This window comes from Ptychodera flava, chromosome 18 (assembly GCF_041260155.1).
Source record: "Ptychodera flava strain L36383 chromosome 18, AS_Pfla_20210202, whole genome shotgun sequence".
In the NCBI taxonomy this organism is placed as follows: Eukaryota; Metazoa; Hemichordata; class Enteropneusta; family Ptychoderidae; genus Ptychodera; species Ptychodera flava.
In genome coordinates, this window is record NC_091945.1 from 10,336,579 (window position 1) to 10,364,078 (window position 27,500).

The 27,500-nt window shown below is 39.1% G+C and overlaps 2 protein-coding genes across 2 annotated transcripts in view; both read left to right on the forward strand.

Annotated features, from left to right (window-relative positions):
- Positions 1-22,053, forward strand: part of LOC139116806 (extracellular calcium-sensing receptor-like) — a 94,069-nt gene extending 72,016 nt beyond the window's left edge. The window contains exons 2-4 of the mRNA XM_070679481.1: positions 16,998-17,715; positions 18,309-18,432; positions 20,505-22,053. Of these exons, the coding sequence (XP_070535582.1) occupies positions 17,308-17,715; positions 18,309-18,432; positions 20,505-21,538 (1,566 nt within the window). The 5' untranslated portion in view covers positions 16,998-17,307 and the 3' untranslated portion in view covers positions 21,539-22,053. The remainder of the gene's footprint in view (positions 1-16,997; positions 17,716-18,308; positions 18,433-20,504) is intronic.
- Positions 22,054-27,116: 5,063 nt separating this feature from the next.
- LOC139117790 (nmrA-like family domain-containing protein 1) overlaps positions 27,117-27,500 on the forward strand; it is a 13,523-nt gene continuing 13,139 nt past the window's right edge. Inside the window, exon 1 of the mRNA XM_070681043.1 lies at positions 27,117-27,269. The gene's annotated coding sequence lies outside the window, so the exon portion shown is untranslated. The remainder of the gene's footprint in view (positions 27,270-27,500) is intronic.

Sequence of the window (27,500 nt, forward strand, 5' to 3'; positions counted from 1 at the left end):
TGCTAAGTGGCTTGTGGATGCCACATTTACATGTGCACAGGATGCTGTCTTGTGCATTTCAGGTGGTACATTAGTGGTAGCTTCTGATGGTGATCACTCATCATTAGACCAAACCTATTATACACAGTATTGACAATGGCTGATTAATGACTTCCACAATAGTACCGTAAGTTTCAGCATAAGCACCAGTCACGCCTATTTCAGATAACAATCTCTGTATAGAATATTTCAACAGATAGTTCGTTGCTTTATCTTTAGGTACATAACATGAATGTACTTAGTATAGCGTAGTTGTTTCCGACTATTTAAGGACCCAAGAGCTTTTGAGCTAAGATTTTTATAGAACTTTGCAGTGCTAAATTTTCTTTACTGTGGACTGCACCTTCCCAAACTTCGGAATATATCTTCGGTTATTCATTTTTTCCAATCCATGAAAGTATCTGAGTCAAGTTATTAATTCGTGACCAAAGTAAACATTAACATTCCAAGTGACAATGTTATCGACTGCACACATTTATCACAATTAACAACCATCGATTCTCTTTACATGTGACTTTGAGACCAATAGCATTGACCTTGAGTACCGTTTGATAAATTGAATCACGAGAACATCTGCTTGTCGAGTAACGTCAGGACTAACAAGCGTTTGCATTGCGATGCCTTTCACTTTAATTCGCTCAGATATCGATCACTGTATCCGTTCATATATCATTATTACACCTGATACGGAAGACTTGTCATAGGTAGGCCCATCTTCGACAAAAACCCACTGTTTACCGTGTTTGTAATTGTCCATTTACGTTTTGAAAGTTCTGACTTGTAGTCGTTACTCATCTTCACCCTCGAGCTAATTTGATGATAACATGATTTTTATCCAGCAGACAATGATCAAGTCTTTAGCAACAAGGTAATTTCCTTATTAATCCCAAAAGGGCAGAATGCTCCACTTTGTAAAGTACTGCATTGAATGACTTGAAAGTTACCTGCAGTGGGGCAAGAGGTGCCGGTTTGATAGTGAGAGTGGTGACTGGCATATTGTGGATCGAGATTAATTGTTTATTATTTTATCAGGCTTGCTGTGTTTTTCAAAGAGTTGACACGACTTGCAGATAAAAAACAGTGTTAACTTGTAATGACTGCTCTTCTTGTTCCGAATTTTTTTGTTTAAAACTCGAAATCGACTCGGAGAAAATACCCAACAGCCTAGTGGTTGGCTGCAAACTAAAGATCACCATTTAATTCAAATCTTGGGAAATCTTAGGTAATTTGTCTCCCTTTTACCAAAGTTTGCACGGTGACCGCTGATTTTATTCTTGATTTGGTAGGAGAATGGTCGAAAGTTTCACTGAGGAAAGCTTGAGCAAAAGTTTATTTATAAGTCAGACACTTTCGAGGTGCGTACTACCTTAAATGAATTTCTGACGCTAAGATCTATATCTCCTTACTGCTGTTGACACGTATTATTACGTACATTTACGTCACATTAATGCTTCAGTTACGTCATCGAAGACTATAACCTGCAGATATTCACTGATTTGGCTCACCGAGAGGGACAGGATAGGACCTGACCTTACATTACACGACGCCTCATCTACATACCATACGTCACATCACGTCACGCCAACATGTATCGAATAAGTGTCCTTTATTATTTACGGAAAGACACCGTCACGAGTTATCGTACAATTTATATATTGAACAATATGCATATTTTCCACTACCTTTTTCTAGCAGTCGTAGATGTCGATCAGAATATCAGCTCGGCATATGATAGACTAGACTTCCACATACAATTTTATTTGTCTCCAATGGTTTGGACTTCGAGTTTTGTAGCAAACCAATGCAGAGATGAACACGTTTTGAACTACAGGTTCAGTGGAGTTCTTCAACGCACTGTAAAGTCAAGTTGCTGATCGACTTTCACGAGATGAGTCTGAGGTGGAGTCTCTGAAGTGCTTGGTTCATATGAAACGACTTGTATTGAAATAGAGACAATTAATTATAATGATATGCACCATCGACCAAATATGTTCTTCCCTATAGGTTAATGGTTGTGAATGATGTAGGCAATTAATTAGTTTAAGAGAGCTCTTGTCATCACATATTGCAAATATATGCGAACATGTTTGCAGTGCCATTCGTATCGGGTAAATATAGTATACGTTGTCATTTTTTTCGTCTGAAATGCAAACATAAATAGAATTTTGCTTGAAGGTGACGTTTTAAGGAAATGAAGGTGATAACACGCGGGTTTTATGAACTCTGAACGCGCCAGTCTATCGTTACGGAATATTCTCAACCATCTAAGACCATTATAAGTTGAACTAGAATTGATCAAATACTAAATTTTCATTTCACTTGAGTCGTCAGGACCGAGAAACACGTTGATGTTCAACGTCCCCAAGGTATAAATTCTTGTACTCTCCAAACGTCACACATATTTTGATTTTTCAATGAAAAACTCTGCACTGTGATCTCTATATATTTATATGTCATAATGAAATAGATTGAAGTTCCTTCAGGTACAGTGAGTAAATGTTCAACCTCGACATGAAGTACATATCAACTTTATACTTAAATATTCTAAGGGTAGATTTTGAATGTAAATATTGTAACATATTTACAATATATATCTTGTGGGGAAAAAGTGTAGTTGAGCTTTGCTACTGGAATTAGTGCTGACCATTCACTGGTTAATCAGAGACTGTCACAAACAATTTGACATAATATCTCTCAACACTATGATCGATGTGATCGATCGTGCCCTACAACTCGTAACCATCTCATTAAAGAATGGTTTGATTGACAGCATATTTTAACCGTGTCCCGCGTTCCAGTCGGAGTGTCACTGCTAATGAGCAGGAACAAAGAACTGAAAATGTCGACAAGTCTAAAAATGTCGCTTCGTTTTCACATTCATTGACTCTAGTATTTACGATATGAGCATAATTTCTCAGGGGGTTATGAGAACATCTCAATCGTCTTTGTGATAAATTAGGATAGAATTTCATTCAATTACTAGCTGCCTGAAGATAATATTTATCTTCTCGGAATGAATAATGGAATTCATCAGACAACAAGTTGAAATAGTACCGGTAGGACATAATAAGAGAGATACAGGCTAACAAAGGACGACTCGTGCGTCGTGCGCTGTATTTTGCGTGGTTGTATAGATCGGAACTTTATCATCATGTACTGTGTGTTAAAAGTATGTTCCTAAAATGTTTACGGACAATGGCTTTGATTGTTCACTGAAAAAAAATGCAAGAAGAGATATGATCTTTTATTTTCAAGCATTCTATATAATAATCATGCATTTGATCATTATTTAATCATGTGACGGTGAGAGATACTGAACTTCCTGTGTAACAGTTTTACTGCGGTATGTAAATCATGATTGTTCATTGTATTCGCAAATGCATTGTTTGTTGTCTAAGTTTGACTTCGACTTTAGATTTTAGCCCTCGATGATTTCAAAAAATGTCATTTTATGTTCCCTCAGAGGCTAAATTAGCAGCAAACACGAGTTCATTAGACTCATGATGAATGAATAGATTAATGTTGTGCTTTGGCAATAAGCCGTGGTTAGATATTTTGTACGCACACGACATGGTCTTCGTATCACTTATAAACTACAGCAGAAGGCTGTACCATCAGAGCGTTATTTTCAAGATGTAATTTTTTGGAATAAAATGAGGTTTTTTTTGGAACTCAGCAGTAATGAAAAACAAACCCTAGATAACTAAAACAATACGGCGATATGTTACTTCTACAATTATACAAACGATTAAACTATGTAGCTTAAGAAGTATTGATCGCACGGTTTGAGAAACAAACTAAAACATTGCTTCAGAAAAGCGCAAACAAGACCTCTGGCAGATAAACACTGAAACATGGCAAAATTTTGAGGGGAAATTCGAGCATTGCCGAATGGATGTGTCATGCCCTTACTACTCCGAAGATCATACGCCTGAAATGTGTAATGCATCGTACACGAAAACTGTATTTCTAAGGAAATGTGTCTGCTGAACACGTCCACACGTGTTAAACGGCACGTAGTCTACAGGCTTTTTTTTAAACAAATATTCCCCACCAGTGTCCCTAAGTAAAATCCTTTGAAGTAGCTCAGGAAGCTCAAACATTACAGTTTTCTTCCAAGACTTTCTTATGACCACGGAAGTGCGCAGAAATAGATTGAGAATGCAAGATTACTCACAGTGCTGTGAAACTTATGAAATCCCTCAAGGCATTTAAGCCGCAGTCTTAGATGCCCTTTCAATCTTTGACATTACTGTGCAGTAGTTTTTGTTTCTGTTTCCTTCAATTAGTATGTCACACAAGTAGCCTATTCACTTCCTCAGGCTGAATGATTTTGCAAGTTTCCTGGTTACCCATGATTACCATGTCGTATAGATCCTCGTTATCGTCTCCCACTGATATCTCTTGGAAGTTCACAACACCCCTTTTGTGACGTATTTTAGTATCTCGGGAAATTCAATCTGAAAAGAGCTGAGGGGGCGACAACAAATCAAGACATGTCGTCATCGCCGGGGTAGCCAACCCGTTGCTTTGATTGCACACGTACGCCGGCGAATACCTTGTACCTTGCAACTTTACGAATGTTATATTTGACAGTGTAAAGTCCCATTCTCATTGACCTGTTAACCTTTTATTTGTTTTCATATCGATATATGGTGATATGAGAAATGTTAAATGTATGTATAAGACTGTCTTGTCAATGTACCTACAACGATTATCACTGCAAAACTCGCTTGAAAGCGATAAGATCCGAATCCTGGCTTAGCTTTACTGAACAGCGTGACAGGGAAAGGCAATTATGACATTACTCCGCTTAGAGATTTATTTCTGATGTAATCATTGATCATTCTAGGGTGTCATTATATCATGGGACATGACCATGCCCTCCCTGTCACGTTTTTTTTTTAAATCGCGTGTATCATTCAATAATCGTGATTGGTTGAGATTCACGAGAGAGAGAGAGAGAGAGAGAGAGAGAGAGAGAGAGAGAGAGAGAGAGAGAGAGAGAGAGAGAGAGAGAGAGAGAGAGAGGAGAGGGAGGGGGAGGGAGGGTTACATAAGCCGAAGGTATAGCTATGACCTATGGCTGACCTATTATAGGAATGCATTTAAAGATTTATTTTTAATTTCCTTGTTGCCTAACAACACATGCAGTTCGTTAACATTTACATTTCCCTACACCGGTAGAAATAATTTCGCTATTGTATTCAAAGACAAAAAGTGTCTCGAGTAGTGCACAGTCTGCGTACGTATGGACTGTCACTAATTCGAATTTTCTTGACCTTTACATTATTTAGTTTCAATTTTACACCAAATTTTTACAGCTTATCGAGCGTTTTAATTTTGAAGTAAACAGCAAATAACGGGGTTTTTTAACTATCAGCTGGTCTACAGTAGCACCGGTAAACCAACAAATCGGACGAATTCGTGAGCGAAAACGATTGTATCGCCCTCCACAAAGATGAGGATATGTTATTATTGTAATTGAAAAAATAGGAAGCAACCTAAGCTGCGTAATTTTTTAACAACATTGCAGAGCTCGTTCAATATCAAAATGTTATAGGCAGGAAAATAGTCCATCCTAATACTTGCACAATTTAACAAAATTACTGTGTTCGGTTGCCGTGGAAACATGACCCTCGTAATATCATCATACTGTGCATATTTCACAATAGCACAATTATTAGCGATGAAATCGCATCAGCTAAGACGAAATTCTCTTGGCAACCCTTAGAATGACTAGATCGGTAGAGTCATCATGCTGGGCCAAATAATCTTTTTGTCCACGTGAAGGAATTCATCCATAATTCTGTTTCGGAAAATAATTATGAATCAACGCACCGAATTAGTCACGATGCATTGAACATTCCTAACTTATTTAGAAGATGATAGACAGATTCCCCTAAGGCAAACAGGTATTCATCGAACATGTCAGTAAGAATTGTTGCCTTCTTAAACAAGATGGAATCCTCTCATTAAATCCTACGCAATGAGCCAAGCGGGTATTCGTATTCCTACAGATGCATCTTTTTTTTCGCCCAGGAGAAATCCATCACTTATATGACAACAGTTTTTAATTGTTACGTGAGCTATAGAATACAAAAATGTTTATATTATCATTATTAAATCTAAAGTGTAATTAGCTCGATGAATGACAAGGGGTAAAAATTTCATCAAACTACTGTCGATTTCGTTCGCTGACTGAAAAGCATTTTTAAAAGGTATTGTGAGTTACCCAACTACACGGCGTTCTTTATCGCCCGTTATGTACGTTGGTCTGTGCGGCCTGTTTCTTCGTACAGCTGAATTACGCTGAAAGCGATGTTATATTATCGCTTATCAAAACAGTAGAATATGTTTTGGTTTCTTTTGGGAGGGATTAAAACACGGGAATGCCCAAGAAAGATAATCTCCACACACAACGCTGAAACTACCGGTCTGAAGTTTTTGAGAAAGTGGTTGTCGATTTCCCTTCAGGTGCCGTGAGTAAAGAAAAATCCATTTACCGATTCGACATTTCCATAGTAACAACTTCTCTTACGTACGATGAAATCTTCAAAGGCACCGCCACCTTACATTTTTAAAGCTCGTACGTAAATGACTACACTTGCCAAAGAGTTCCGTTTTTATCTCATATTGATCGTCTTACACCAGGGGAGCTGGTATCATAACTAAGCTGTTGAGCTGGTATCGTTAGTAGCTACGTCACCAATGTGTCCAAATGACTCGTTGTCATAACTCCAGCTTCCTTTGTGTGTTTTCTCTACATCTCACTTAAGACAAGGCACATTTTTAAAGGGAGGCTTTCCCACATCGCAAAAAAAACCCCAAACACCAAAGCATATACACTGGGCAAATGCACGACTTCCCAGGTCAAGAAACCAAGCGTCTAATTACTGCATTACACCCATTTTCGCTTCATCGAAGCACGTTTTAGTTGCTTGCTCCTTGAACCCGTGCATGCATCGCTATATTTTGCATTTAATCATCGCCACCTCCCCGGCGTGATCTGTCATTTGTGAAAATACACCCACTGCTTTCAAGCATCGTGCACTGTATACTAGATTAGGTTCAGTGCTTGCGATGGGGTCGTGAGAAACAACGGCTTACAGATCTTCACCACATGTTCTCCGATCTTTATTAAGTTCAGAGTTTCAAAATAAAGGAATCAGCGTCATGTTTAAGTATTGCTGGTTTATTTAACTTCTTAATACGTATTATTTTTTGCCTTAATTGAAGTTCTATATTATCTGTACCTAATTTCCTACTGAGTGTAAAAACGAACTATTGTTATATTTAACCATGATCGCAGAGCATCCTTTGAATAATGTTTGAACGTCGCTTGCGAGAGTAAAATAGCAAAATGAGTGAAAGGGCGTAACCCATGATAGACACAAATTAAAGGTAAAACCATACCTTCGTAATTCGTGGAATAATATGAAATAAACATTATCTCTGTAACTTGTACTCGCTACCAATATCGTGGACATATCTGAATTAAATGCAAGGATCAGGGCGACGGTTTAAAATTCAATTTGGATTTCGTAGCCTGATCCACGGCAGCAATGTCATCTCAGAACAGATCAAATAAACAAGCATGCCCTCTAGTTACAACGCAAAGGCAGTAAAGCTGATAGAAAAAGAACGGGTACAATCGTAAGAATGAGAATCACGTTGTGTCGTTCACCACCCTGTCAGTACCCTGACAACGGTGCTCTCACCTTGGCGACTTCAAGTGCAACCCAATTTACTAGGCTGACGCCGCCTATATCGATATAAACTGGGATATAAACACTCTGCGCACCTCTTTAATCACCGGACTTTGTGTGTGTTGTGTCTTGGGAAATTTACCCATAATGTTGACTGCGTTGGCCATTATTGCATTAAGCAAGGAGCGTTGAATCCGTAGATGATATCTCCGAGGAACAAAATCAAATCATCGAAATTAAGATCTAGAACTCCAGGTACCACTGAGGAACAAGCAAGTTGATTTTTTCCCGCTATAGTGAATTACAATGCACGCACACCGACTCAAAAACTAATCCTTGTGGCGCAAATAATCAGAATAAACAGTCCACATAACATCTATTCGGATATCTTACAATTTGCGTTGACAGATTGTAAAACTTAATTTCTTAATTCTATTAGAGTCCCTGTATATAGCAGATGATAACACCCACGCATGTTCATAAATAACGACATTTCACAATTATTCCGATTCTGTTACAACAACATTAGCCAGCCTTATTTACTTCCATCGCTCTTTGGCTAATTGATCCCCATTGCGATGGTCCTGTAGTGTTTAAAAGATACTGGTCCCTTTGTAGCAACTTCTACTTTGTTATATGCAAACCCTCAAAGTTTGCATCTCCATGAGAAATTTTCAGTTCGTACTTCTAGAGTGGTGAATATGCAGAATTAAAGACATAATGCTTTCTTGAAAACTCGACTCAAGTTGTATTGAGGGACCGTTCAGTTTTTACGGGGGGGGGGCGGGGGGGGGGGTCATCGTAATTTTAGAATCCGCAAAGGGGGGTCATTGCTTTTTCACTGTTAGGAAAGGGGGGGTCACCACATTTTCAAATACATAATACCTACAATTAAGTTGAATTTATGGCATGGCCATGATCGACCCTCTTTACCAGCTGGCCACCTTCGGCGGCCCACTACAATAAATTGACTTTATGTAATGGCCCATGACCCTCTTAACGGGCAGACGCCTTTGGCGGCCCACTCCAATAATTAGGCTTACTTCATGCAATGGCCATGATCGATCCTCTTTACCGGCGGGCCACCTTTTGTGGCACACTAGAATAAAGTTGACTTTACATAATGGCCAATGACCCTCTTAACCAGAGAGCTGCCTTTGGCGAACCACTCCTATAAAGTTTACTGTATACAATGTCTATGGACATAAGTTGTCTATGGAAATGAAGTTAAAATTGCCTTACAGTTGATCTAATATTTGCATGGATGTGGCTGTGAAGTTTGTGCACTGGCATCTCTGCTACACGAATAAAGTGAGCCGCACATCGGAGTTCAAATCCAAACCGTGCGGGTAAATTTGACATATGGGTTTTGGTTATTTTTCAGCCGTGGGGAGGGGGGGGGGGGGTCATCAAATTTTTCGTCTGACAAAGGGGGTCATCTTTTTTTCACGAAAAATGCAGGGGGGTCTATATTTTTTTGAACACCGGCGACAAGATTTTGCCCCCCCCCCCCCCCCGGCCGTAAGAACTGAACGGTCCCTAATGGCCGTTCGAATTTTCCCCGCGAAATAGGTTTCAAGTTAATCGCGAACAAGCATCCCTGTTGCATTGCGCATGACAGCAAGATGGTATTTGGCATTCCTTGGGCACTGACGTGCAGTGGGTGTCAGTTTCTGATGCGCAGAATTGAAATTACCAAGAAACACGTGTACAGTGACGGTATATTTCAAAGTCTACAGCTGAACCTTCTTTACCGTTATATGACCGAGTGACATCAAATGAGTGTGCGTGGTTTATCATATTCAATCAAAACACCCAGCGAAATCATCAGGGATATTTTCACTATATAAAAGCAATCATGTATTATTTATTTATATTATAAAATTCTTCATTCCGTTAAACTTTGATAGAAGTTTCCAATTGCTAACTATCTTCAAATATGTTTGTCACGTACAGACTCGAGAGACCAAATGGATGGCATGAGTCTGCTGTATGCAAATACGCTGAGTGTGCCAAAGGTCAACCATGGGTAGCCCGGTGCAACGTTTGAGATCTGTAACAGATTATACGAAAAAGGTATTGAGTCAGTTGATTCGTTGCGGTGCCCCAGCCTAAACCAGAGAACTCTGTAAATCATTGAATAACCTCAAAATTAATGAAATGCGCCTTTAATTTTCCGCAAGTAAGAGTCCAAGGTCGTTTGAGATCTTGTCATTTTATCAAGAGCTTGGTCAAATATTTCCGATTAGCACTGTTTACATTATTTGGAAATGGTTTAATAGCATGGATGCGAGTCAAGCACCCATTGCTGTTCATTTAGTCGTGCCAATGCTTCGTCGTTTCAATCTATGTTATAATTTGATCACAAAAGAATTTGATGGGAGACAGAGTGTCTGTATTCGCTAGCTCGCTTTTTCGCTGCGATTTACAGCATCATTTTCCGCGTACTTTCTTAATTGGGGCCAGATTTCATACAAGAACGGAGAGGGCGGGGGCGTTATTTCTGGATCCGTCCATCAGACTGAAGCATGCACTCAGATGTTATCTGTATCTCTGGAGAGCATAGTGTAGAAAGTAAGGTAATCTTTTATCAACTTTAGAGAGCTATGGATGTTATGTATGTTATACGATTGTGTGTTGAATGTATATCTGTCCTTTATAAGTAAACCATGTAAAGTGATTCAAACAAGATGGGGAACTGAATGACGTTTACCGCTCTATACAAAACTTGTGATAGTCTCTTGTGATAGTCTTCAATCCATGATATGTTTAGCACAGACATGTATATGTACGCATCTCTCTCTCTCTCTCTCTCTCTCTCTCTCTCTCTCTCTCTCTCTCTCTCTCTCTCTCTCTCTCTCTCTCTCTCTCTCTCTCTCTCTCTGAGAAGATACATATATGGTGTTAAAACATTCTGCCGCATGGTATTTACCTTTTAACCGAATTGACAAAGTGTTTAAAAGATTTGTTTTTGTTATGACTTGGCACATCCAACAAATTAAGCAGTCACTTTTACGAGCTAACTAGAAGTTTACTTTAACAAAACTGATACTGGCAGTCTGGCAGACTTGCTTTACGTTGCTGGCGACTGTCGTAGATTTGGTGTAAATGCTAAATTTAGGACCATGCAACCACTATAGTTTGCAGCGCCAAGTTGTCCAGAAGTGAGACGCTAGACGGTCAAATCATCTGCTGAGAATCTCAAACGCAGCAAATTAACACTCAGATACATGTGCATTGGTCAGTTCAACTTCTAATTATGCTAAAACAATAACAGTACATTGTGTTTCTAATCATGCCCGAAAGAATTCTCAAACTAAAAGTGTTCCTTTTCATAAGAAGCGCTACAGTTATTTTCAGGGCAGGATGGCTTTCACTGAGATGTCACTGTTAGCCTCTTTTAGGTTAGCTTGTGTGTTGACTGTACATTTAACGTAACAAATTATATTGAACCATGCAATACCCTTTCAGGCTGAATAATGAATTAAGTATTAGTGCAATCGAGTTTCTGAATTACAGACGGAGGGACAGCAAGAGGTTCTAGTAGATAGACGAAGAAAATGACAAGAACGTGATTGGATGACGACACAGCACAATCAGTCTGTCAAAATTACAGTAAAAGATGCATGCCTGCGGTAATTTCTCTGTGTTGTACCTCTTTCCTCGTTCTTCTGTACACGTCGAATTAAATTAATAGAAGTTATGGATATTATTTCCATTACAAAAGTGAAAGCCTGGGAATATAGTGCATCAAATAAGGTTGAGAACATTTATCTTGTGCGTCCATACATTACCTATGCAATACAAAAAGTAATATCGCAACACGGTAATTGCTCACTGGAGTAAGGGGTCGACATACACATAAATCTTACACCCAAGACTAATGGAATTCGCTGCAGTTCCGCCACACCATGGCTTCTGTGGCTTGAATTCGTAAAACCTGCAAATAGACATGAATTTGAAAGTAGCAAAATAGAGTTCATATGAGGTCATGGTAGACGTTTGCCGTCACCAAGAGTTTCGTTAATAGAGCCAGTGTACTTGATAATACATACTGAGCAGTATGAGTTCAGTGTAATCGGAAAACACAGGTTTAATTCGCATTTGTCATCGTTGGTTTCGATTAAGTATTTTAAAATTGTGTGCAAATACAGCAATTTGTCATCAATAAAACGTTTGAACTTGAAGGCACTTTGAAATTCTAAACTGATGGTATGACTAATCCAGAGGTTTTGAATCCTGCTGATATCCATGTGTATGTATGTATGTATGTATGTATGTATGTATGTATGTATGTATGTATGTATGTATGTATGTATGTATGTATGTATGTATGTATGTATGTATGTATGTATGTATTGTATGCTCCATACACAACATATTAAACTTTTGGTTCTGTAAAAACGAATGTGAAGGTTAAAATATAGAGCCGTTGATTTATTTGTCATCTTAAGAGGATGCCTCTCTTTTCTTTGCAATAAAACAATGATGCAATCGGCACACAAGTTTCTGGAAACTGGATGTTTTTCATCAGTGTACAGATCTCAGTAAACACATTATCCACCCCTGATAGAAATTTTCCGTGGTCTCGGTCTACCAGGATTTCGATATCAGCGTGTTTTCTCCACCAGTGAAGTTATCGCCTCCCGTCGTTTTATCCATGAAATCAAACCCGACTGTCCGTGTAATCTCGGCTTCCATTAATCGCAAATACATCGACCGCCACCGTAATCAGATTATGGATAGCAATTCCGCTGTTTGTCGAGAACCGTGGCCTAAGTTATGCAATGTCTGTATGGGTCCCCTGTAGATCCAATATCAATGATATACCTCCGGGGGTATGACTTGCCGATGTCTCAATCCTTCGCAAGTCTAACCTTGCCCTCTGCACTCCAGGTGAACCGGTATAATACAAGAGCCTTTCAAGGATTTCCCGGAGACGTGACGAGGATTCACGTCAACCGATGACGTTGTTAGGAAAAAGTTATTTTTATTTATTCTCAAGAACAAGCAATTTTAACGTTTATTGAATTTAAGGTTGAACCTGTCAGTAGTCGGCTGTTTTGCAAACAGCAAGGGTGGTAAATTTAATAGAAGATAAATATTTTTACCACTGCGATAACGAGTTGGAGTTGAGATACCTAGAATATTTTCATGGTTGATAGACATTTCATGATCCGACTTGATTAGCCGAATTTCACGCCCAGCGTGTTGTGTTAAACGCACGCAGAGATTAATCAGTCTTCAATTGCATGGAAGGTTTAGTGCGGACACAGTGTGGATCGAGAAACTGTGGCGTTCCACTAAGGGATGTCTTCATTTGATTCGTTTATCTGTGAGTTTTATCATGTTCTCGGCAGTCTACGCATAAATATTCTCGATGGAATTCGACCGATCTGATGTCTATGATACGCCGTACGGTGTCCATACAAGCGCGTGGTCCTAATCAAATGGACCGTAAACAACTTTAAGCTGTTCCCGTAAGGTGTTCGCAAGCGGTTTCTCGGCGGGCGAATGGGCGTTTTTTTATATGTAGCTGCAGTTTATTTTCCCTTTTATGGCAATATTACAGATTTTCACAGATATAAGTACAATGGGGAAAGTGGGAAAAGGGAGGACGGAAAATAGTTGTCAACAGAACAACTAGTCGAGTCCGTCTCCAGTTTACAGTACTAATCTCGAAATGAGTAATTGGGCAAAACTGTTTACAATTTTTTTTAATAAACAGAGAAATGAAAGTATGAATGAATAAATAGATTGTATAGATAAACAAATAAATCGAGAGAAGAAAAAAGAAAGAAATGCAAATATGCAAATTTATACTTTGAACCAAGGTGATCAAGGCAGTGGAAAATATGCAGTTTCTATGTAAGAGAACATGTTAATAGATATTGCTTGTATTTATGTTTGCAAGAATTTCTGCTGTCGATATTTCTAAATCCTGACTGGGATACTATTCCACCTCTTTGTACCAGCGTACTTCACAGTGAATTCACCTGCTTTATTTCTTATTTTGGGAAATGAAATATACGAATCATTTCTGGTGTTTTGTCTTGTGTTATATGAATGGCTGATTAATGTGCAAAAGTCATTGAAAATATGCGGTAACCTTGCATCTTAGACAAAAACACCAAGCTGTAGTTTATGTTGTTGATAAATTTCTAAGATATCAAGCTTTCTGATCGGTGGCTCTGAAGAGCCATATTCTTACCAATGTCTTTGAATTAAGAATATATCATGCATATGTAGGTTACGTATTACCTCAGAGTTCTAATCCGTAGATTACATTATTTGCTTATATGAAGGAAAGCGGAAAGGCAATGGCGGGCAATTATTAATCATCTGCGATGAATTTTATTCTTTTACTTTCAAATTGGCATTTTTGATAAGAACGATGCGGGCTGGCAGAAAGTGGGAAATTGGTGTCTCAAGGGGGTGACAAATATTGAGGCTTGGAGAGGGTAGTCGGCAAAGAGTGATGGGGAGACGACTCACAGAGAGTCTCCCTTACGGGGGAGAGGAAAACAAGTAGGTGGGAGCGGATACTTTTCAAACCGTAGCGTAAAAACAATTGCAAACAGCTTAAATTTTCTTAATTTCTTTCAAGTGCCGCCTCCTGAAAATAAAAGAATACATAAAACGACATCGTTATGGTCACAATTTGTCAAAGTTCATCAATTAGCTTCTCCCACACTACGAAGCCATAATTAAATAGTGTACTGCGAACCTCGCAAGGTAATTTGATGTTAAAGCTAACGTGGTGGTTTAAATTATGCAATTGGAAATGCATGTTCTATTTGTAATGCACAAACTAGTACCGACAATAAAGTTCTCTCATCCTGAGAAAATTCCACAACTACATGAAAAGAATTCGTTACGTCCAGTCCAGTCTAAGCCGTATCAAGTGAACTAGGCACCGCATGGAGTACCAAGATCGGTATGCGAATGTCGCGTGCATTGCCACTCTAGAAATGTCGAAGGTATTTAAAGTTCCGCCCATATTCATATCTTGTGATCTCATGCCCTATCAAGTTGCAGTCTCAGTTTCTGAAGCGTTGGAAGTTATGAACTTGAAACCCAGGCTGTGATGGACGTTATCGGCACGCAACTTTTAATGATTACATTGCTGCTCACTGTCTCCATTCGGGGGATAGCTAGCGAGAGGGCGTCGGGATACAGGTCTGACACAGAGTAGTGGCTCAAAGTTTTTAAAGATAAAACCGTTTGTTTCTTAAACGTGAATCTTACACATTGCCAGGTGTTGTCCCTTCGGTATTCGTAAACATACCCCTTCTATACTGTGGTTATTTACATGCAAGTCGACTATAAACTCATAATACTATGATCATCCTTTGTACATGTGAATATCAGACGTAGTCACACCCGCTCACAGTAATACATCAACCTTATTACCATTTTATGGTTTTGTTTAGGATTTCTTGCCTTATTGGTCACTAGGCAGAAGGTAACAAAGGTGGATATTACGTAATAATAGCAAAATTGACGTCAGAGTGAACACAGACTTGTCTGTGAAGTGAATGAGCTCTGTGATAGTTTATGTCGCTCTAAGAACTCGCCAAGCCCTTTTTGTTCAAAACTGATATCGTCATTGCGCAATGAAGTCATTTATTTAAAGATAATATGACCAGACCCTGAGCTAAAAGGTTGTATAAGGAGTGTTTCCTGACGATGAAAAAGTCGAGCATACATCAGAGAATAAGCGAAAGAAAGCTCCTTTGAATGACCAGCAATGAACTGACTATCCAAGTGGTTGGCAAAGAATTAGTCGCCCATTCTGGTTAATGGTTCGAATGAATTGGTTTGTCGGTCTTTTTCAGTTAACGAGCAAGGTGTTTGCAATGAGGTGTACTACAATATCTACACAATAATCGTTTTAGGTTTGTCACTCCTTGTTGATATCGAGGAAAAGAGTCGTACATAGCCGACATTAAGAAGTCAATAAGCATGACCCTTCGACCGAACATGAAAATGCTTTTACCGTTTCTTGTAAACCTCTTTATCCTCGTCGAAAACCAAAACAAACAAGCCATTTCCTTTAAAATTGATCGAGGTGTATGTATCACTATGTCAATGCGGTCGGCGTAACATACGAAATCTTGATTGTAATGTCACTATGTATAGTGTGGCACTGTAAGTTCACATTTGCGTTTGTGTGCTATCGCTTTGATCTATATTTCGAAATATCACCGTGTTATCCAATATGCCATAATTTATAACAAAGGACAACTCGTGATAAAATCTATAGATATGGTGATTATCATCGACATGTAGACAGAACGTGGACGATAAAGAAAGTCCACGCTAGTCCTGTAATAGGCTGTCGAAATCAAAGAAGATATTATCTCTCAGTATCGTCGACGACTTAATAACCAAACACGCGACCTTTGACTTCTGGCATTCTTGGGTTGCCTCAGGCATCTGTCCAAGGAAATGGATTTTTTTCAGTTTGAATCGAATATCGCGATATTTATTCTGTACACGATGCGACAAAACCCTGATACGACGTCCATCTATGATGTAGAGTCAATGCCTCCTGTGTGTTTTCCCCAGGAGATCAGCAACTTACGACAGCCATAGACTAGAAACAAAATTCGTAAGTGAGTTAGGCAAAAAGGCGTTTGGATGACCTTTTAACACAGACTGCAAGACAGAGTCAATCCAATCCATACCAATGCGGTAGCTGGGAGCCCTGTAAATGGTTTTGCTTCATTATTTCAAAGCAAATGGTATTTGAGAAGGCCATTTTCTATCGCTTTGAAAGCATTTGTAAGTCTAACAAGCCCAACATGAACAAAGACGAAAAGGGAACGTTTTTGTCACGATAGGAAACTTGCCATGAGCAATCAGAAAGTCGTTTTTTATTCGGCTCGCTCTCCTTATTCTAGTGAATGCAAACTGTGTTTGGCAGTGAAACTATCGATGTTCCACAGTCAATAAACTCGGTTCTATCCGAATGCTGAGATTCAATTGCACCCGTAAGCTTTGCCTTGGGTAGACATTAACCCAATGAAAGAAGTCGATGTAAAGAAGGGCATTTATAACAACACCGCTAGATGCTTTTCAGGGAAGCTCAAAGTCAGAAGCTTTGTGTTGATCTTCTCTAGATCTGTCACCCATTAAGTTGGCGGCTGTACACGTTCACTTCATCCGAGGGGCACAATCTTTTCTATTTCGTGTAAATACACTTTTCAAAGATTCATTCAACTTCACATCTTTTCTTAACCCTAGATCGACTGTGGATTGCATGCGAGTCTTGGGGCGACAATGAAGATGTGGCGGCGCAGGGGTCAAAGGTCGTGGATGGGACCATCGGTGTTCTCTTGATGGAGGGTAAGATACCGGGATTTTCTCGACACCTGTTGAACCTATCACCGGACAGTCGGTACGCCAAAGAGAATCCATTCTTTGCCGAAATGTGGGAAAGTACGTTCGAATGTAGATTGATGAGAAATAGTTACATAAAGGCAACGATGCAATTTTCTCTAGCAAGCTAGTCAACAACGAAAATGTCCAGTACTCGGCTGTCTGTCCCTCAAATATGAATTTGTCGGCTGTTCCAATGTACCGAGCATCCAAGTTCAGAGTGTCCTACAACGTTTACCTGGCCGTGTTGTCAATAGCAACCGCTCTGGACAATATCTACCGGTGCAGAAACGGATCTGGGCTGCTGGCGGATGGTCATTGCCCCGACATCCGCAGTCTGCGGCCATGGCAACTGTTGCGCTACCTCTCAAACGTGACGTTTCAGGGAACAGAGGGTCAAAGCTTCAAATTCGGCAAGAACGGCGACGGATTGGGGGTGTACCATCTGGTCAACTGGCAGCTTAACAAAGCTACGCAAGAAATGAGCGTTGTGCCGATCGGTTACTATGACAACAGGATCGAAGAAGGCTCAAAGTTACGGATAGACGATAAAAATGTCATTTGGAACGACAATTCTCTTAAGGTACGTTAAATTACATTCCTGTAATTTTTAGACGTCAGGCGAAAATGTTAAGGTACGTTCGCTTACGAACAATGCTTCATGAAATTCTTAAAGTGTCAAAATCCCAAGGTAAAATTCCATAAACTAAAAGCTATATTGTTTAACTTGGAGCATAACGACAAACCATCAAACGACAAGCTGCGACGCGAATTGATTGTTATCCGGAATTTATAATCTGACCATTAAGTGAAACTTCACGTCGTTCTCATAAAAGATTTATGAATGAACAGGCAGGAATAATGCAAAAACGTGCATGGAATAATGGAAGCCCACTGCTATATACCGAATTCGTAGAGAGATTTGACGTTCAGGAACGGTGAACTTCAATGACAGTCTTTCAAACTACATTTATACTTCTGAATGCTTCTATTCATTTCCCTAGGCCAAGAGTAATTTTTCATCTGTAGACCAAGGAAAAGGCAAACTTCATTCTATTTGTATAATTATGCAAATACACTGGCGCCAAAGTCGTCATCCTGTACTATTTAAATGCTCTGCATGTTAGATACCAAAACAAATTAACGCTCGCCACAACATGATAATTCTCCCTGCAGGTACCTGTCTCCCAATGTGCAATCCCCTGTCATCCGGGAACGCGAAGAGCTGTGTTACAAGGCCAGCCTAAATGCTGCCATGAATGCGTGCCCTGTGCAGAAGGCGAAATTACAAACCAAACAGGTAGCGAATTATTTCCTACAATGTCGTTTGCATGGAAAATATACTGCAATTTTGCGTGTGAATTTATAATCGGGAGTGCAGTGACCGTGAACGTTTTTCTTCGCTAGTTTCCAGAAGCCAACAGTGTGTGTTGAATGCTTTTTAAATACACGTGTTTTTTGTTATTTCGCTCAACTGCTCGATGTAAAAGGCAGCTAGAATGTAAAGTCTTTCAACATTTTAGTCGGGCTTGTATTTCTTCTATTGAATTGTGTACAAATAGGCAGCCTTGAAAAAAACATTTTCTGCAATTTGTCCAAGGAAAATATATTTAATGATACACAAATTTTCCACTGTGACAATTACAGACAACAGTTGTATTGGTAAAAATATAATTATAAGCACGCACGCACACACACTGATACATACATAAAACTATAATAAACTTATTAATCTTTTGTAAGTTTTTTACCTTGGTTTCAGCATATACTAAGCCATGAATAAATACAACTTACGCTTGAGACTTTGTATATAGATTCGTATTCAAAAGAGTAACACGGTTACCATTGATCAAATGGTTGTTTCTTTAACTGCCTGCCTGCCTAGTGTCTGACTGATTGATTGATCAGATTCCATTCGATGGTTGATTGATTGAATTTTCGTGATTCATGAAAGACTGAGCTACTTCTCAGTAGACGCTTTCCAAGCCTCCGTTGCCTGTGAAAAATACAGAGGAATATCCCATCCAGAGAAATGAAGGAATGAAACTGAATGCAAAATAAAATTACCTGTCATAATTTACAAAGTAGATTGTGAAGTCAGATTAGCTATGGATCTTAAAATGCTTGCCAGAGTGACGTCCTAGTCAATGGAAATTTAACAGGTTTACATTAAATCAGTTTTACGCGCGCCGGGATCTCAGTTAATACTGGCCACAATAAAATTGAAATTATTGATTTCTTTGAAGAGACATTATAAGCTTTTACACATATTACGTGTAGTTTATTTGTGCCTGTACAGTCATATAAGCCTGATGATAATTTGCGATGCCCCTCAAGCATTGTTAAAATATTCATCTATAGTCACTAATACATGCGCTTTTCACTGGAAAGCCACATTTCTGATCAAAAGGGCACAATTTGTATGCCATATTTTTTATTGTATATTTATTTTTATAAAATATGGCGAGGTTATATCAGCGACTAATACCAGTCAATTTAGGTTGATACAAACACGTATTAACCCATTCAGCAATATCGAAGCCGGGATTCATTCCGCGAAATTGATTAAAGTTTAAATGCGGCATTCATATTGGTTCGCGAGATGAAAACTGGCCCTTGAGAATACGCATGACGATAATCTGTAACAGATGTTCATCGTGCTTTGTGTCAGATTATTCGGAGTTCAATGAGCGTTGTGGAAATCAGTGGTCAAAGGCCTAATAGAGTTTGAACAATTTATGAAGTGGGATATACATGTGGAATGAAAAGTCTGATTTAAACCCTAATATACAAACATGAGAACTTCCAAGCCAATACTTGGTAATTGTTCCAATTACATTCCTTATGAAAATTTTATCACCGGCTTATAAATGTGCTTATTCGCATTGATAATTTCCTATGCATTTAGAAGACATGAATACTATATTGGTACCTTAAAGTTTTTGCAGTTGTCATGTTTGCAATTATCACGATGTAGCACTTGAAAGTGAATCTCCAGTACGAAACATTCCTGGAATATATTGTGTTGGACGTGTGTGAAAATTCTGAGGTGATACAAAATACCTCCGCTTTCCACTCCCCATTTTATCATTCCACCCGAGGCGTGTAAATAACATTTTAAAGCTATTTTTTGTATTATGCGTCATTATGTGTCAATCTCATGCCTTGCCCAGTTATCAGTAGCCAATTCACTACTCACAGTATAGTTTTATTCTGTATGGATGAAATGGTAACAGGGGCAACTTGGAGAGCTACAGTGCCTGCTGGTCATCCAACTATGGCATTATTTGATGCCCTCCAGTTACAGCAGTTTATTTGAGGAAACTCAATTGTTTTATGTCATTCTCTTACGTACTTACCGTGTTCACACAGATCTTCCGGTTTGCATCACCTGCCCTGAAGGTTTTTGGTCGAACGCTAACAATACCCACTGCGACCTGAAGGTGCAGGACTATCTTTCTTGGACGGACACAAGCGGGATGGTCGCCGTCTGCTCGGCTGTCATAGGAACTATTCTGACCTGCGTGACTTTATTGATATTCGCCATGAATCGGAACACACCGATCGTGAAAGCAGCCAATCGGGAACTCTGTATTATGATGCTCGTGTTTCTGGCATTGTGTTTCATAAGTTGTCTCTCATTCGTTGGTCATCCGAACAGATTTCAGTGCAACATGCAAATCATTCAAGGAATATTCCACACCAGCGCTGTATCCCTAATATTGGTCAAAACGCATCGACTTCTGACGATTTTTCGCTCGAAACTTCCATCTGCGCTGCAGGAAAGGCGATTCGCAAAATTACAGCTGCAACTCTTACTGCTGACATTTTTAGTAGTGTTCCATGTGGCCTTGGTCGTAGCGCTCCTCGTTATAGCGCCCCCTGATGTTGAGCGCAACGACGAACTGTCTAAGACAGTAACATACATCCATTGCAAATCTTCAAATGTGGTGTTTTCGCTGTCGACAAGTATGTACACATGGCTGGTGTCGGGCATTTGTTTGATTTTAGCCTTCAAATCCCGCAAACTACCTGATAATTTCAATGAAGCTAAATTCATCACATTTGCCATGGTTTTGTATTTCATAGTTTGGTCGTTTTATTACCCCTCGTCTATTCTCACTTACGGGAAATTGAGGGCGCTCTTCAGATGTCTGGTTAACATCATCTCCGGTGCCGCATTGCTCGTCAGCATATTTATACCGAAGTGTTATATTATCCTATGTAAAAGGGAGCTCAATACGAAGGAAGCCATTCAAAGGGTCACAAGACAGCATTCAATGAAAATCACGTCAAAAGCTCTCGAGCTGACCCCGACGAAGAGGTCAATTTCGTTAGGTTCCGAGACTAACCATCTGACTTCGAAAGAGCGACAGCCCCTTGCATCGGGCGAAATCCTGGTGTAATAATTATCTACCACAATTAATTATCGTACAATATAATTGATGTCGTTTTTCAGCACTTTAACTGTCAGACAATGTAAGGTAATCTTCGAAGAGTACAACATTTTTAATTAAAGCCAAAAAGTCGACATGCCTGCCTACTGTACCATGTCCGGCGCAATTACCGCTGTACGTATACGTGAGAGAAATTTGTGAATTATGAGGTGTATTGTGTTATTGGACGTGAATTTTATGTCATTTCTTATTGCCTTTTTAAACCATTTACGGTTTTCTATAAACATCACGCAATACATTAATATCAGACACATTTTCAAAAAATACTTTTAAATAAATCTTTCCTGTGCAGTGTGCTGTAACATCGGTTGTTATTGTTGCCGTATGTGTATGTGATACGTGATCTCCTTTGACAGTCATGTTAGCATTGTATCATACGTTTTTTCCATTACGAGCATATGTATTTTTCATTCCATGTATTAATGTTTGTTTCCATGACATTTTGTAAATAAAGTTTATATGATGACAAGATTCGCCTGGGCAGTACTTACGGACTTCTAGAATTAGGGTAAAATCGAATTGAACCGTTTCATGACAGGTGTAAATCAGTAAGCCCTAATGAACACACATGAAAAATTATCATTACGTCATTTTAAACGTTTCTTCACAATAAGATACATTTATCATATACCCATATCGCTCCATCCCGGTGACGTTTACCGTACAACATCAGCCGTGATATAAATGCACGGTAAACGTCATCAGTTTTGGAGTGTTCCCGATCTAGATTTCCAGTTTGAAAGTAAACAAATAGGCCAAAACGATGTGATTTTGCCGACATACCGGTATATAAACAGCTTTGAGGAACAAGGATAATTCGAGTGGCTAAATACAGGAATAATATGTTGAATCCTGGTAAAATTATTACGTAGTTATTCCGTTAAAGTTCTTGTAATCTTTTCGAAAAACTTTAGCAAATGTTTCACCTTTCACACGGCACGGTCAACTTCCGAACAGGTAGTGAGCGCGTGGCGTGACAGCGATGTCGCGCGCTCGACACCTCGGTGGTGACATGGCAACTCACAGTGTAAACAAACAAAATGGCCGCATCTCTCCGCTCCCTACAACGAGGAAGAGCGAATGGAATCAGGAGAGATTTAAAGCAGATTAGAGTTTTTGATCTGTAACGATTGTAATAACATATTGCACCTTAAAAAGTTCTTCCCGTACGACTATTATTGAATCTTTCCTCTTGGTGTTCAGTGAGATATGGCGTATTTGTCGAGCTTGGTGTTGACTTCTTCGTATAGTTTATGAATGAAGCATGTTTACACAAATATTTCAATATTTATGCGCAAGGCTGAATAAAAGAAAGGCTTTAAAATTTAATGTTTTTTCTATCAATTGTAAAATTCTAAACATGGGTATATGATAAATCGGTTATAATACCCAATATCGCCTGTTCCTTGCATCGTATCAGCATTCATGTCATTTGCACTGCGCCATACACCAAACTTCGTCTCGTGTCTGACGCAGCACAAGTGACACCCATGCTGATACGACACAGGATCAGGCTTTATTGCTTAAATAAGGCCAACAAATAAATTGTGCTGTTCCGATAACATGGTTTTCAAAAATAGGGTAGGTAGGTTGGCAGGGATTTTTTTCCAAAATATTTTTATTTTTAAATATGCACTTTTCAGGCTTCATGGCGATCAAACACTGGCCACAACATTTCAAGAAAAAGATATCATACATACATGATAAAAGCAATAAAAACATAAAAGACGTCCTCATTCAAGCGAAAATAAAATGCCAGGTAACGAACACGTGATTTTACGGTTTTTTTCTTTCTTTCTTTTACTTCCATGTTTACGTAGCTCTAAAACGTTTAGGGTCGGCAGGCAAAAATAGGGTAGGTCGGGTTATCGGAACAGCACAATTTTTTTTTCTTTGGCCTAACCTGTAAGTAAACGATGTCAGGTATAGCATCGCAATGGAGGCCTTTGCAGCCGTCATCCATCTCCATATCATGCACTGGTGCACTCTACATATGCTACGCAATGAGACACACACAACGAGGTGATTGGAAATGCTCAGTGCTTTACAAGCTGAGTTACAGCAATTAATTACGTACACACTTCCAGATACGCTTCTTAGATGTAAGTTGCACTGAAATATCCTGAATACTGAAATATATGCCTTGAACCGGTCAAAATCTAGTGGTATACACGTAGCCGTCATTTATTGCTTAAGGTAGTATGCACCTCGAAAGTGAAAGACTTAAACTTTTGCTCTAACTTTCCTCGAGGAATGTTTCAATCATTCTCTTTCAAAATCAAGAATAAAAATAGGGGGTCACCGTTCAAATTTTGGTACTAGAGAAACAAATTACCCAAGATTTACCGATATTAGAAATTCAAAATGGCCGCCATCCCTGTGTTAACTCTATGGAGAAAAATAAAAATTTTCGAATTTCGTAAAACTAAGCCGGTGAAAAGTTTTCTTTCACCAAGAGCTTTAAAATGAACCCCCACATGTGGTATATCAGAAGAGAATTGTAAAAGTTTGAGAGTCCGAATGTCTGTACCCGAGGTGCGTTCTACCTTAAAGGACTGACCAATGACTGCAGGACTATATTCATGGTCATCACCAGACTCTGCAATCGTAACATATCATCCACATGAATCCCACTGATCCGTTTATATTGTGTTACCTTTATAAAATAATGATATGTTCAAGCTGTGCTTGCAACGTCTAGTGGATATAAAGTCTACCACCGATATACATATGATTTATACAAGTATCTATCGTCAGTTTGACGATGAAAACAATAGCATCGGACGGAATAACAGGGACATCGACTGTAATAAATTATAATTCTTAATTCTTATAATAAAATATTTAGACTCGCTTTGATTAATCAAGAATTATCTTTTTGTAGCAAGAGGATTGCACTTTTCGACTTTTCTACGCTACCTTCACACAAGTGCGTGCACATTGGTGTTCAAATATTTAAAACTACAAAATTACATCATCATGTATTTTTGACAGTTTTTTTTTACATTGAATGAATGTTAGACGCATATTTTAGCACTGATATCTGCTAAAGTTATATTGCATAACATAAGTCTCGTAAAAGAACGATACAACCGGAGAATGTGAGCGACTTTTGCCTCGTGACCTTTCAACTGCACAATCACTCCATTGAGAAAGCAATAGAATTGTCAGTACTTATAATGCAAGACCAGGGAAGGTGAGAACAATTTTTTACAACTTACAACGGTTGTGTTGTATGTATATTTTACCTTTACAGTATACTGTTTAACTGGTTTTATTTTCTTCAAAGGGAAGGTGGGTCAAAATTTGTATTTGAAAATTCTGAATCGATTTATTGCGCCTCTCCCTCTCCAGAGGTCAATCGCAAAAATTTCTACAGCTCTTTAAATCACTTGATTCCAGGACAACCACATATTGACCTTTCAAAATTAACACTGAAAACAATATGCATACATGTATGTCTTTGATGTTGTAAATTGCTTTCGATATTTCGGATGATTGAACCTATTTTGATTGTAACGCGATGATACCTGTCTCTCTGCCTGTGCATCGGAAGCAATCAGACGAGATCTATTCACAGCGTTGACGTCAATTCGAAACTGAACATGCGATGAATCTAAAGCGGTTTGTTTCTTGTACTAACGATGTGCGAATCGGAGACGCTCTTATCAATTCCGGAAATCTGAATAAGTGCTTATTCAAATTTAATTCCCTACAGGCACAAACTTGTCATAAATTTGTTATTTTAGAAACAAATGTTTTTCTTTGACCTCGACTTTGATTTTTTAAAGATCCATCAAAAGTGCTGAGTATTCAGTCTCCAGGCTAGCAGCGTGACTATATGCAAATATAGTATTCCAACTAGGCCACAGTTTCTTCCTATCACTTCAATCTCGTATTTGTGAATTTTCAACTACGATGGCTGGCGCGAAATTGTCACGATGTGCTCTCATTCTCCCGGTTTACCAGTTCCCCACAAACTAATGGAACGATCGTCCTGGCTGGACACGTTGACAGGGCCACTGTCACAGTCATGTTCTGCCAGACATTCAACATAGCAGCTAAAAACACTGTAGACCAGAGATGTTTTAGTTCCCTTTTTAACATTGAAAACAATCATACTTTGTGTGGACACTATTATGATAAAACACTTTTCAACAGCATCTATTAATCCCACCCTATGAAACGTGCCGCCAGAGAAATCGCCCCCAACGGAATGACATGCGTACCGTGGTATCATCATGCGACAGTTGAATTCAGAGCTAATAGCGCTAGGCACCACTCGTTCGAATTCAGTTTGTCTGTGGAATAGTTAAAACTCTTCAATTATCCTGATTTATGCTTTGCATACTATTCGTGCGCGCAGACACGTTTATTTTTATTATCTTGCTTCGAAAATAATTTAGACTGATTACCAAACTAGTAAGTTATTATATATAAGTAAAAAACCAGCTGTTACGATTTATATGATTTTATTAAAATAATGGAACATGAAACACGATTGGAACAAATTTGGGATAACTGGATAGTGTTCTAATGTTGGTTTAATCTGCAAATACAAGCTCATCTGCTTTTTCCTTTAAACAATGCACTCGTTTTTATGATTAATTTGTAACATTGCAACATTCAGCTATAGGGCACTCAACCCTTTTCAGAAATTTGAAAAATATAAAGATCCAATTCTCTCAAATCAGTTCCAATCGTGTTAAATGAATAAAATGCAAGTTACGTATTTGATCTAATTTAACAAAGTTTTCATCTATCAAAGAAGCATCATAGACTAGAGAAATACATGACATTTGTAGTAGTGTTATTGATAGGTTTGCCTGAATAGATCGTCTTAACCAGAATTAGGGCATGCCCTCGACATGACCTCGTTTATACTCGTGCCGCTATCAGTGTATTCAGTCAAACGGTTCACTAGAGTTCAACATGGTATTTGCAGAACTTTTACAAATTGATTCCGAAAACTGGAGAAGAACGACCGAATGTCGTCGCACTGCTCCATGAGCTCCTCTGTGCAAGGTCTACTTCAAGTTGTCTGCAACTTGAAGTCTTCGGACAAGTAAGAATCGACGAATATTAAATGCGTTCAACCATAATCTCTTCATTGTTCATCAGCTATAACGCCCTTGAGTCACATTGGTTATTTAAAGACACAAGTTAAACTCTGCAACTAAATATGTGAAACCCATTCAGCAAACTTCCCCTCCCCCCCCCGCCTAACAGCCTGACCTGCTTCTGTAAGTAACAGTGCATGCAGTGACGACCGGAAAGTTCACTTTATCTATGGATGAAGCAATGTTTGGTAGGGGTGTGCAGCCCCATGTTTCGGAAATAATACCCTCTCCTGGACCCGGATTCTTGGAAGTCAGACTTAAGCTTGAAGACCCGAGCAAAAACTTACAACCCCCGTGAAATGATTCCTGTGGTAAACGGGAACACAGGATACCCTGCATACCATTGGAGATCTTACACTACGCCTCCCCCCCCCCCCCGAGCAATTGTAGTGTAGACTTCATCTGTCACGTGAGGCAGTAGCATACACTGTGTGATGAGGGTTCCGCCTTAGCCTTGATCGGGGAACAACTATTTTCGTGTCGTTTGAGAAAACGACAATACGCATTTATTGATTATCTTCATTTACAGAAGAAATTGACTTTGACTCATCGACATTAAGGTCAGTATCCATTAAAGTGGCTCGTAATAACTTAATGGATTTCACTTGGCCCGGGCACATCGAACAGACCTTTTCTGTGGCCCGGGGTCTGGAGCTCCCTCAACGTTAAGAGATTGCAGTAGGTCAGTCCGCAACAGTCACTTATCATGCTTATCGGGCTAAAGCAAGGACGTTTACTGCAAGCTGTCGTCACTTTCTGTAAGGAACGCCTTCCTCCACAAGGCATAGCGG